Below are 13,666 nucleotides of genomic sequence, written 5' to 3'. Positions count from 1 at the left end.
GCACCTCAATATAAAACTAAACACTGGTGAACCGTTTTCCTAATTCTGCATTATCATAAATGTACAAGTTCTCCTAGCAGTCCAACACTTAAATAGATTAAATCATCTCTGACACATGGTAGCTTTCATATAATGAAAATACCTAAAATAATTAGTGCAATATACTGAACTGATCAAAATAAAATGAACTTTGGAAAAGAAGGCTGCAAGATTGTTACTAACATATTGCAATACTTTATGTTACAAATTGTGGGTACATTGTTTATTATGATTCTAGCCATGGAGGAACAACTGAAGCCCCTTCCTGCCAAAGGGAGAGAGAGAAATAATTAGCTGTTTTAGTAACTGTACATTTTGTATACTTTTAAGCAACTCTTAAATATTACAGAAAAGTAATACATATATGGAGACTACAATGCAGTACCCTATTTACAGTACAGCTGAACGTCAAATTTAAAATCAAGTTTGAATATACATAATTGTTAGTGCATTGACTATATTATGTCAAAAGGGAACAAAAGCCCCCTCCCTGCCCCAAACAACAAAATCTATGTAATGGCCAGCAGTGATTAATTAGAAATCACAGACACCTGGTTTATTTCATTTTTGTTAAAGAACTCATATGTTTGTAAGAAACACTATCCATTAAGATGCATTTATTAGTTCTCAAATTCCTAGAACAAGATGGGGTTGCATTTTTTTTTACCCCATTATAAAAAACAGGACTGGCTATAATTTAGATACCATTAATACTCTTCCCTGCCCCCCGACCCCCACCTTGTATATGTGGGATTATTTTCTTGTGGTTAATTCATTAAAATGTGGAATGTACAATTTAAATACAGGTACCAGGAGAAATGAACATTTGCTTGAATACTACAGCTAAGCATCGTAAGTAACTTTAGAATCTTCTTCTAAAAAAAGAATGTTTTTGAAAAGCTCCAATTAGTAAGTTCCAAATTTTTTTCACAGGTGATTACTGTACCAGTGTGGAGAAATGGGCTGGTTAACTGTGTGGGTCCAGACACTCATTTGTCTATATTTCTAGTGATGGGAAATTATTTCCCCTAACCTTCCAATGAAACAAATGTCCACATAGTTCTCATTTTTCCCTATTGCTGAAACATTACTAAGAGGGACCCATGCATGTTATTAAAAATTAAGTTCGAAACACTTAAAATAATTCTGTATTAGAAACTTGACTCTATCGTAAGTCTCTTCTTTTGGAAGTCATAGTGGGCTGGTTAAATGCTCCAATTCCATTGTTATTACCATTTAGGAAGCAGAAGACTATTCCAGCTAGTTCAAACTAGAGGTTTAGTTACTACAACACTGACTCCTGGTTGGTTGTGTAGGTTCAGTAAGGTCTACTCCTCTTCCTCTGGCGGAATTTGCTCCTGGATTTTGTGGTTCATTCTTTGGCAATTTTTTAGCTGAGAGAAAATGATCAAATAAATAGAATTAGAATATTCATATTAATATTAGTTTCATCTGTTTATTTATAATCTTTCTTTCCAGTTAGGTTACCCCCAAAGTATCACATAACCATATGTTCATTCTTTTCAAATGTTAAAAGTATCTATTAAATGCCAAAACACTGGCTGCTGTCTTAGGGTGTTTGATCTCTGGGGTAATAGTGTTGAGGGAAGGGTAGACAGGGACTGGTTACAGATACAATTAAAACTTAAGCCTGACTAATGCTTATATAATTCTCTATACAGATTCACTTAATAATACCATATTTTATATTCATTATTACTTTTTTTTTCTCAGAGTTTTGCTTTGTGACCTAGGCTCACCTAGGCTGGAGTGCAATGATGCAATCTCAGCTCACTGCAACCTCCACCTCCTGGCTTCAAGTGATTCTCGTGCCTTGACCTCCTGAGTAGCTGGCGTTATAGGCACGTACCACCATGCCAGGCTAATTTTTGTTTTTTAGTACAAACAGATTTCACCATGTTGCCCAAGCTGATCTTGAATTCCTGACCTCAAGTGATTCACCTGCCTTCAGCCTCCCAAAGTATAGGGATTACAGGCATGAGTCACGGCACCCATCATTATTATTACTTCTATTAAAACAATCTTAAGTCAATAAAGATGATGGCCAGCAAGTTCATAAAGAGTCTCAGCTCGTATTAGCATTCTCTAAGACTGCCACAAACACTTTTTAGACCAAGTCAGGAGAGAAACAAATACCATCGCAATCATCACCTCAACAAAACTTGTCCTAATTGTGCAACTAATTATCACCCTGAATTATGACAGATCATATCTACTATTTCCTTCCTGGCTTCTATAGTCTCTGGCCTTAAAACATCTATATACATTTTCTCCCTCTCTTTTTTGAGACAGAGTTTCACTCTTGTTACCCGGGCTGGAGTGCAATGTCGCGATCTCAGCTCACCGCAACCTCTGCCTTCTGGGTTCAGGCTATTCTCCTGCCTCAGCCTCCTGAGTAGCTGGGATTACAGGCACGCGCCACCATGCCCAGCTAATTATTTTATTTTATTTTTTTAGTAGAGATGGGGTTTCACCATGTTGACCAGGATGGTCTCGATCTCTTGACCTCGTGATCCACCTGCTTCGGCCTCCCAAAGTGCTGGGATTACAGGCTTGAGCCACCGCGCCAGGCCCTCCCTCTCTTTTTTTAAGAGACAGGGTCTTACTCTGTCACCCAGGATGGTGTGATCATGGCTCACTGCAGCCCTGAGTGTCTCACTTTGTTGCCTAGGCTGGTTCTGAACTCATGGGCTGAAGCAACCCCTTCCGCTTCAGCCTCCCATGTGCTGGGACAGCAAGCACGAGCTACTATGCTCGATCTCTTAGTTTTTAAAGGAGAAACTTACACTTTGCAGTGTAACTATCAGCTACCTTGAAATAAAGGGAAAATAGGTAAGTGCCGAATTTCTGAGAATTAACAATTATAATCTACGCCTTGAGCAAAGGAAGGGCAGTAGAACCCAAGTTAGATGCTTGCATGTGTCAAAACTTAGCATACTGGCGGAAATATACTCGACACACAAACATACCTTAGCATGCAGGTGGAAATACACTCAGACACAAACATACCCATACATATTCAGACATACTCAACACTTTATTGTGATCTTAGTTTGAGTGTAGCTTGAAGCCATACTTCTTTTCTTTGTGGAGACAAGGTCTCCCTCTGTAGCCCAAGCTGGAGTGTGGTGCAACAATTATAGCTCATTGCAGCCTTGAATCTCTGGGCTCAATAGATCCACCCACCTCAGCCTCCCAAGTAGCTGAGACTACAGGGTGTATATACCACTATGCCTGTTTTTTGTTTTTTTTTCAGAGACAGGGTCTTGCTCTCTTGTCCAGGCTGGTCTAGAACTCCTGGACTTGAAGATCATCCCACTGGGGCCTCTCAAAGTACTGGGATTACAGGAGTGAGTCACTACACCCAACCTCATTTTCTCCTTTTATGGGCTGATGAATACTAATCTGACTCACCAGTAGTTATACCTAATACAAATGGAATTGATCCTGAAGACCCCATCTTCAAAAACTATTTCCCAATTTTATTTCAGTCAGATGAGTATGGCTTGTCAGATTCAGAAAACATACTCAACCAGCAGCTATGGCTTTACCCCTGCCAAGCTCTACAGAGCTAATGGGTATTCTCTAAAGTGTGCTTACCAATGATTAAAAAAAACTTACCTGCTGGATATACAGATGCTCCTTGACTTACAATGGGGCTACTTTCTAATATATCCATTCTAAGTTGTATGTTTTTATTTTTTATTTTTTTTGAGAAACAGTTTGCTCTGTCACCCAGGCTGGAGTACTCTGGCATGGTCTCAGCTCAATGGGACCTCTGCCTCCTGGTTTCAAGCAATTTTCCTGTCTCAGCCTCCCAAGTAGCTGGGACTACAGGCGCACACCACCATGCCCAGCTCATTTTTGTATTTTTAATAGAGACAGGGTTTCGACATGTTGGCCAGGCTGGTTTCCTGACCAACTCCTGATCTCAGGTGATCCGTCCATTTTGGCCTCCAAAAGTGCTAGGATTCCAGGCGTGAGTCACTGTGCCTGGCCTGATTTATGATATTTTAAATTTATGATGGGTTTCTGAATGTAACCCCAAAGTAGAGAATGTGCTGAATGTGTATCACTTTCACACCATCGTTAAGTTAAAAAATTGTTAAGTCAAACTATTGTAAAGTTGGAGACTGCTGTAGTTTATTTTAATCCATAAGATCTTTGATGTGCTAAATTCATTTTTTCAGGGGTGGCAGATTATTAAAAATGTCTAAGAGTACTGATTGTGAGAGTGGCTGTACATACATATCTCTATCAATCTTGGGGATGGACTACTACGGTAAGACTCTTAACTTTACCACAGCTTTGACTCAGGTTGAATATGCTCTACTTCGGAAATCGGATTGCCTAGTTGCATTGTGGACGTTTTATCCTTTATTTGTTCTACACATTCATTTCACATCAGCATCAACCATTTTTAGAATCCTAGATGCTGGGTTGGGCAATGTATCTGGAAGCCAGGAGCACTTAAGTTTGGAAAGAAAGCCTACAGTTGGGCTACTTTTCTAGGACTGGCTCTAGGGCTGGTAGCATAAATGGTTTTAGTGGTAAATCTCCAATCAAATGTATTTATAAGCAAAGTCCCACAGATGCTGAATGCTGGTACCTGGGACACAAAATAGCATTATACACTGTACAATAATAGTAACTTAGGTTCCGGATTGAGCAATCATGTCTCCCTTTAGCATGCTTCCCTCCTCAAGTGTTTAAAGCAGATGTGAGTGAGATTCGGAGGCTGAAGGAAGTAAATTAGAACGAGAAACTTTTTAGCCCCCTGCATTGATTAGAACTGTTATGAATGCGGCCGGGCGCGGTGGCTCAAGCCTGTAATCCCAGCACTTTGGGAGGCCAAGGCGGGTGGATCACGAGGTCGAGAGATTGAGACCATCTGGTCAACGTGGTGAAACCCCGTCTCGACTAAAAATACAAAAAATTAGCTGGGCATGGTGGCGTGTACCTGTAGTCCCAGCTACTCAGGAGGCTGAGGCAGGAGAATTGCTTGAACCCAGGAGGCGGAGGTTGCGGTGAGCCGAGATCAAGCCATTGCACTCCAGCCTGGGTAAGAAGAGCGACACTCTGTCTCAAAAAAAAAAAAAAAAAAAGAACTGTTATGAATGCACTATGTAAGTTACTCATCTATCAAATTACTCCTTCATAACAAAAAAAAAAGAAAAATAATTTACTAATCTAGTGAAGGAAATGGAAAGGCCATAATTCCATTTGCCCATAGGTTTTAAGAAGGGATTCTAACTTCAGAAAAAAACAAAAAACTAAAATACGTAGGCTACTTTCTAACTCAAAAAATGACTTTATTAGCATGTTTGAATAAAAGGTACAAATTAAAGCCCATCTGGTAGAGTTTAAACACTGTCAAAAACATTTAAAGTCCAGGCTGATTTCAGAGACCTATTATCTCCTTGTTTCCTCTAACTTTTCAGATGTGATTCTGAGTGTAAGGTGTCCATTTAAAAATGAATATATTATCACACAATCCTTCACAACTATGCCAGTATTTCCCTAGCAAACTGCAAACTTGAGTTTTTCAGGAAAACATTTTACACGAGAAACAGGCAAGTTTTTTTTTTAACCATTTCAAATGAAGTACCATTAAACTCTGTCACCTTGTGAAAAATAATAAAAATACTTGCAACTTTTACTGGGTTTTCATTATTCTCTGTTTCAGCTATTAACTATTTATGTAAGTTCAATTTAAGAATATTTCTTACTTGGGGTTAGGACTGTGAACACCCCAGTTAAGAATTAGTGCTGTAAAATAAAAGATGGTACGGGATGAGAAGAGTGCTATGTATATAAAAACTAGAGACAGCAAACTTTGAGAACAACCAAAACAGACCTTTCAGATAGAATCTATACCTTAAAACCAATGGAAAGAGGAAAGGGTCAAAAACCAAAAAACAAAACCAACCTTCATTTTTGTTATAGAAAAAACGGAGGCTTATTACAACTCCAAATTTGTTACCTATAATCAAAAACTGAAACAGCAATTACCATCAGTTAAAAGTACCTTAAAGCAAAGGCAAGAACACCGTGTAAGATCAAATGTCCATCTGAGGTAATATCAAGTATGGGTGCTGTTTTGTTTTCCCTTTTTCTCTTTATGCCTCTATGCCCTGAAATCGTCTCCTTTATAATGTTTACATTAAAATAATTTGTCAACCTGTATACTTATGTGTTATGTTCTTCTGAGTTATACTTACCAACAATTTGATTTTTAAAAACTATAACCTAATTTAAAAAACCATATTTATCCAATTTTCCCAGTGAAACCTTTGCAAAATCTGTTTCAACTATTAGGTTAAGGTTCAGGCTTAACTTACCTGGAATAAGCCTACCTAAATTGACAGTATTACAACCTAACAGGTAATCATCTTTCAAACTTAACAATATTACCAACAAAGTATTGCTTTGTGGAAGAGACCTAGAAAAGTGGTATAATCACACACAACGCCCCCCTCCCCGCCACCCCCAGGAACTTTTTAAACAAGAGACAGTCAAACCAAATATGCTTCACACTTACTTTTACTTATATTGATCATTTTAAAAGAGATATTAATCTTACCTATTGCCATGAATATTTCATTTACATTCATTGATGTTTTAGCTGATGTCTCCATGAATAATAAACTATTGTCATCTGCATAGGACTGTGCTTCCTGTTTACAGAACAAAAAAATGAGATATATCTCCTGGAAATACACTACACCTGCTTTATATTTGTTACAGAAAAGGAGACTTACTTATTACTACTCCAACCTGATTATCTATAATCATCTATAATCAACAACTGTGTAATAAGTACAACAGTAAGAGTACTGTGCAAAATAATTTTATAATGGACTATTTCTTTTTTTGTCTGAACTTCTGGCATTATCCCACCTTGATTAATCTGTTCTTACATTAAATCTGCTTTCAAATACTGAGTTCCAGAGATGGGGGAGAATTATCTTATTCTAAATAAAACCCTCTTTGATCTCAATGGCAATCTTTTTATTTACACTTATTATCTGCAATGAAGACAAAGGGAAACCAAGTATCTAACACTGGCTTCGACCACTAAATGACAACCTTATATTTAATTTTCAATGACTTCTACAGCAGCATTATAATCCTGAATATATCATGAATCATTCCCTTGAAAATTATATCACTGCCCTACATTTTTGTCATGCTTTTACAGTTTACATATATTTTTATTATTTTTTGTTTGTTTTTTTAGTAGAGATGGGGTTTCACCATGTTGACCAGGATGGTCTCTATCTCTTGACCTTGTGATCCACCTGCCTCGGCCTCCCAAAGTGCTGGGATTACAGGCTTGAGCCACTGCACCCAGCAGTATTATTTTTGATCCTCATAGCTGTTGTGAGGGGTAACCAATGATCTTTCCTATTGGACAAGGAAACAACTGAGGTTCCTCTGAACTGTTATGTGACAGGGCCACTTCTGATGGTAACTTAAGTGTTTTCTTTACCACTCTTGTGCTGTGGAGAGAATAATTTTGGAAAGAGTAACGGATGATACTATACCTCACACCATTTTTGTAAGAATTAAATAAAATTACAAGTGTAACATGCTCAGCTTATTAACTAATGGTGCAAGAATACATGTATTCCATCACTGTCATCAAACAAGAAAACTATTCCATCATTGATATATACATAGTAGGACAACCACCCTTCTAGTAGAGAAGCCAAAGAGCAAGAGAGGTCTAGAGGTCTAGGTAGAGAACTTGCTTTGCTTTTTTTTTTTTTTTTTTTTTGAGACGGCGTTTCGCTCTTGTTACCCAGGCTGGAGTGCAATGGCGCGATCTCGGCTCACTGCAACCTCCGCCTCCTGGGTTCAGGCAATTCTCCTGCCTCAGCCTCCTGAGTAGCTGGGATTATAGGCACGCACCACCATGCCCAGCTAATTTTTTGTATTTTTAGTAGAGACGGGGTTTCACCATGTTGACCATGGTTGGTCTCGATCTCTCGACCTCGTGATCCACCCGCCTCGGCCTCCCAAAGTGCTGGGATTACAGGCTTGAGCCACCGCGCCCGGCCCTGCTTTGTTTTTAAGTGATTGCACTTGCTCTATTTTGTGGCAGCAAACATTCTGAATTAGCAATCGTAAGACACAAACTGTATTTTCTTGAGCCTTAAAATTTTTTTTTTAATTATTTTTTAGCTTTTTTATTTTCAACTCTGGATGTAGACTGACAGAGCCTTTATTTTTGAATGCCCTTTAAGAACAACCACACAAGTGTGTGGGCATGTATATATGTGGGTACACACAAGTGTTTCACTCTTGTTGCCTAGGCTGGAATGTGATGGCGTGAACTCAGCTCAACACAACCTCTGCCTCCTGGGTTCAAGCGATTTCCCCTGCCTCAGCCTCCCAAGTAGTTGGGATTACAGGCATGCACCACCACAACTAACTGATTTTGTATTTTTAGTAGAGACAGTGTTTCTCCATGTTTATCAAGCTGGTCTCACACTCCTAACCTCAGGTGACCCACCCGCCCTGGCCTCCCAAAGTGCTGGGATTACAGGCATGAGCCACCAGGCTTAGCCTTTATTGTTTAAGTCTACAAAATCCTTGAATCAGTTTATATATTACAGTAATATATTTACAAGTTTAGGTTTATCAGAAGAAGCATTTTATTACACGTAGTACTTCATATTTGCTTTAAAAATCTGTATTTTCTATTACTTGCATGGTTTTAACATTATAACCAATTCAAGTGTTGACACAAAAGAAAAATATACAGGAAGCAAAGTGCCTTTCAAATGAAAAATAAATTTAACATACCTGGAAATCTACTGCTCTTTTATTTGCTAGGTCAGCCTTGTTTCCTGATAAAGCTATTACAATATTAGGACTTGCTTGCCTCTGAAGTTCTTTAACCCAATTTTTTGCTCTTGCAAAGGACTCCTGTTAAACAAAGAAACAACTATTTGGCACAGGCTCAAAAAATGGTTAGGAAACATCTTTGTGATACAAGGCTTTAAAAGACTGTCCAAAGTGACTGTGGAAAAGAAATGATTAGGATTACTGTATTATGAGATATTTTCATTTTATTTATTTTTAAACCAGATTTTCTAATTCACAAAAGCTTCAGCAGAAAGGTTAGTTTCACTGTGGAACGCATCCGTACTTACCTCATTTGTGATATCATATACAACTATGGCTGCCTGCGCTCCTCTGTAGTACATTGGTGCTAGGCTATGGTATCGTTCTTGACCAGCTGTATCCCATATTTCAAACTTTACTGTAGTGTCATCAAGACATACAGTTTGGGTTAGAAAAGCAGCTGAAAGAAAAGGACTGCAATAAGTTAACCATTTTTCTCCCAATGTTTTCACAATATAGAAAACGCCTGGTTGTATACGTGTATCAAAATGTCACACTATACCCCACAAACACATATAACTATTATGTGTCAGTGGAAAGTAATGAGGGTTTAAAACAAAAACCCAAACCAAAAAACAAACCAAAAAAAAAAAAAAAAAAACACCTAGAAACTTGACAGATTGCAGTTGATAATGGCTTTAAATACTGACAAATGTATGCTTCTGAGCTATTTACATACATGCTTACATATAAAGCCTTTGTAGTGAAATCACAGATTGAAAAGTTCTTATAATACTAAATAAGCTTAAGATTACATTTCTTTTTTTTTTTTTTGAGACAGAGTCTCACTCTGTCGTCCAGGCTAGAGTGCAGAGTCATGATCTTGGCTCACTGCAACCTCCGCCTCCCAGGTTCAAGTAATTCTCCTGCCTCAGCCACCTGAGTAGCTGGGACTACAGGCGTCCACCACCATACCTGGCTAATTTTTGTATTTTTAATAGAGACAGGATTTTCCCATGTTGGCCAGGCTGGTCTCGAACTCCCAACCTCAGGTATTTTGTACACCTTTGCCTCCCAAAGAGCTGGGATGACAGGCATGAGCCACCATGCCCAGCCAAGACTACATTTTTGAATTGCTTCACAATTAAAGAAATGCACTGATAGTCTTAAAAAATGGGGGGAAACCCAGTATTCTTATAATTACCATCTACATTGCCAATACCATGTCCTATTCCATTTTACTAGTTTTTATTGGCACACACTGGCAATTTAATCCCAGTCCATTATCATCAAATTTATATATATATATATATATATTTTTTTTTTTTTTTTTCCTGAGACAGTCTCATTCTGCCCAGGCTGGAGTGCCTCCCCAAAGTGCCAAGATTAAGGTGTGAGCTACTGCACCCAGCCTCTTGTTATATTATCTTTTAAAACATTATGACAATTTAATTGTAGTAGTCATTATTACCTTAACTTAGATTTAATTTGTTCAGTTGATTCAATATTTGCTTCTACCTCTTTCACTCCCTGCCATAAGAATTTTTTGGATCTGTATTTATCCTGATTCTAACACTAAGAAAGTAGCATTACTAAATAGTACTTTATTGTTAAAATTAAAAGGCCCACACAGAGCCATTTTTGCCAGCACGCTGGCTGATAGCAACAAACCCTCTCCTCTACTATTCTAGTATCAAAATGTCACACGGTACACCAATTAGACTTCCCTCTGCTGCTGCTCTACCATTCACTGTTAATTGGTATGCTCCTCCCTTCCTTCTACGTTTAGATCAAGGTGTGATATTCAAACCCTATTCCCAAAATGGCCTGCACTTGAATTTCAATTTTCTAAAACTGTCGTATTATGCAAAAGAATTATATTTCTCTAAATTACAGCAGTTTATCTAGTGATGTTGATAGAGATTTACTAAGTAGTATCAAATGTGCTAAAAAAAATGAAATCTAATGAGATATAGCTCTTTTATATTAGACTTAACATTTACTTTTCATGCTCTTTCAGGTTAACTGGTTGCTGGCTTTAGTACAACAACTAAAATCTTCTGAATTTTCCAAACAATACTGTAAATGTCTTTACTTTCACCTAAATCCTAATTTATGAATTTTCGCTAATCATACTGCAAATATATTCTAATCCAGTTCAAACTTTTTTTAACCAACAATTAGCAGAATTATCCATTTTCTAATAAACTGCATTTATGGTAAAGATACCCAGAGTGCACTGTGTCACTTTTTCAAGGTCATGAGCGGTTCTCTTGTAGGATCGAAAAATGTTTTAAAACTAAAATTAAGTCCCTAAGACAGTACTTCATATCAAAAAGGAAAAGAGGAAAATAAATTACAATACATAAGCCTTTTTTCAAGTATAGTTTGATGCAAACTTGGAAAATTAAAATATACAGACTGTTTTCATTTTTAGACATGCTATGACCACACAGTATACTAGTAGTAAAAACATTCATTTATACATCCACAAGTAAACTTCAGGCTCAGGAAAATAACCACAGTCGTCTCTCAGTATTGGTGGAGGACTATTTCCAAGCCCTCCCCAGGTATTATGAAGGACTGGTTCTAGAATCCCCCGATGGATAACAAAATCTGAGGATATTCAAGTCCCTGATATAAAATTGCAAAGTATTTGCATATACCTAAGTACATCCTCCTGTATACTTTAAAGCATCTCTAGATTACTTATAACACCTAACATAATACCTAGCATGACTTCACATGGATTCAACATAGTATTCAGTGTGTGGCAAATTTAATTTTTGCGTTTTGAAGCTAAGTGAATTTTCTGCCCCTTAATATTTTCAACCTGCAGTTGGTTACGTCCATAAACGTGGAACTTACAAATTCACAGAGCCAACTGTATTAGTGATGTTGCCTTAAAGAAAATATGGTCCAATTCTCAAGTCAGTTAAAAATATCACAAAAGATCACCAACCTTTTCTATAATAAATGTACAAAAATGCCAAATAAAATACAAAGAAACTGCAACAAATACATTAAGACAAACAAATGCCCATGACCAAGGAGATTCTTGCAGAAACACAAAACTATTACACTAACAGGCTAATGAAGAAAAATCCATTTTTATTTAAACAAATTACAAAAAGGCATTTGAGTCAATATCCATTCCTAGTAAACACGTAAGATTCTTCCTTACAGCAAAACAGGGCATTCTTTCTAAATCTAGGAATAAAACCACGGGAAACCATGCTGGAATGGGAATGGATCCCACTCAGATTAACAAAGAAGACAATCAATTCATTCCTTAGCTCTGCTTAGAAACTTTTCTTCACTACATCTGTGCTCCCAGAGTTCTCTGTGAAATAATGTTTCACACCTTTTATAATCACTGGTTTATATATCTTTTTCTGCTCCTTGACTGGAAGTTACTTGAGCAATGACCACAGGTTAAGTATCCCTTGTCTGAAATACTAGGAAGTGTTTTGGATTTTCGAAGAGTTTGTAATATTTGCATAGACATAATGAGATATTTTTGGGAAGGGACCCAAGTCAAAACATGAAATTCATTTGTTTCACCTAAGTTTGTACACACAGGCTAAAGCTAAAATAATTTTGCGCATGAAACAGTTTATGTACATTGTTTTATCAGAAGGTAAAGGTGTTAAGGTGTGAAATTGTTCACTTGTGACATCATATTTATACTCGAAGAGTTGGGGATTATTTCAGACTTCAGATTAGGGATGCTCAACTTGTAGAAGCTCCTTTCTGTACCAGCATCTAATATAAATCCTTGTTCACACAGATGTTTAAAAATGTCTGCTAAAAGAAGGAAGTTCATAAAAGATACATGGAACCATTTAGGGGCTATTTCAGATAACATTTGAATAGAGAGAGAAGCAGCTCCCAAATGTGAAAAAATAGATATTCCAAAAGGTTTTTACTCAAGTTATAACACGACCTCAAAAACACCAAGATATTTTTCACTTGATAACACTGTACTAGGCTGGGCGCAGTGGCTCATGCCTGTAATCCCAGCACTTTGGGAGGCTGAGGCGGGTGGACCACCTGAAGTCAGGAGTTTGAGACCAGCCTAATCAATATGGCAAAACCTCATTTCTACTAAAAATACAAAAAAATCAGCCAGGCACGGTGGTGCATGCCTGTAACCCTAACTACTCAGGAGGCTGAGGCAGGAGAATCACTTGAATCTGCAAGGCGGAGGTTGCAGTGAGCCAAGATCGTGTCATTGCACTCCAGCCTGGGCAGCAAGACTGTAACTCTGTCCCCTGACCCCAAAACACACACACACACACACACACACACACACAATAAAAAACAACAACAAAAACACTGTACTGTTGTTCATGTGGTATGATAAAGCACAATTCTGGGGGAGAAAAAGACCAATATTAGAGGCCAGGGAAAATAAGTTTTACAATATACTTAAAAAACCGAAAAGTGCTGCAATACCACATGAACAGAAATATTATTGGAATAATATTGGCCAGCATAATAAACTCTTGATATACGTAACACACTCCAAGACTTTCATGATTTCCCCAAGTCCTAAAGTTTTGTTTTTGTTTTTTTTGAGATGGAGTTTTGCTCTTGTTGTCCAGGTTGGAATGCAATGGCTCTACCTCAGCTCACTGCAACCTCTGCTTCCTGGGTTCAAGTGATTCTCCTACCTCAGCCTCCTGAGTAGCTGGGATTACAGGTGGCTGCCATCACACCCGGCTAATTTTTGTATTTTTAGTAGCGACAG

General features: G+C 37.8%; 1 protein-coding gene across 2 annotated transcripts in view; it reads right to left on the bottom strand.

Annotated features, from left to right (window-relative positions):
• Positions 1–569: 569 nt before the first annotated feature.
• Positions 570–13,666, bottom strand: part of RAB5A (RAB5A, member RAS oncogene family) — a 39,115-nt gene continuing 26,018 nt past the window's right edge. For both annotated transcript variants that reach the window (XM_039480230.2, XM_074405718.1), the window contains exons 3-6: positions 9,222–9,373; positions 8,872–8,994; positions 6,644–6,737; positions 570–1,433 (exon numbers count right to left, since the gene is read on the bottom strand). In XM_039480230.2, the coding sequence (XP_039336164.1) occupies positions 1,318–1,433; positions 6,644–6,737; positions 8,872–8,994; positions 9,222–9,373 (485 nt within the window). In that variant the 3' untranslated portion in view covers positions 570–1,317. The remainder of the gene's footprint in view (positions 1,434–6,643; positions 6,738–8,871; positions 8,995–9,221; positions 9,374–13,666) is intronic.

Source organism: Saimiri boliviensis, chromosome 9 (genome assembly GCF_048565385.1).
Source record: "Saimiri boliviensis isolate mSaiBol1 chromosome 9, mSaiBol1.pri, whole genome shotgun sequence".
In the NCBI taxonomy this organism is placed as follows: domain Eukaryota; kingdom Metazoa; phylum Chordata; class Mammalia; order Primates; family Cebidae; genus Saimiri; species Saimiri boliviensis.
The sequence above is the reverse complement of the archived record's forward strand: the minus strand, read 5'-3'. Positions and strand labels throughout refer to the sequence as shown.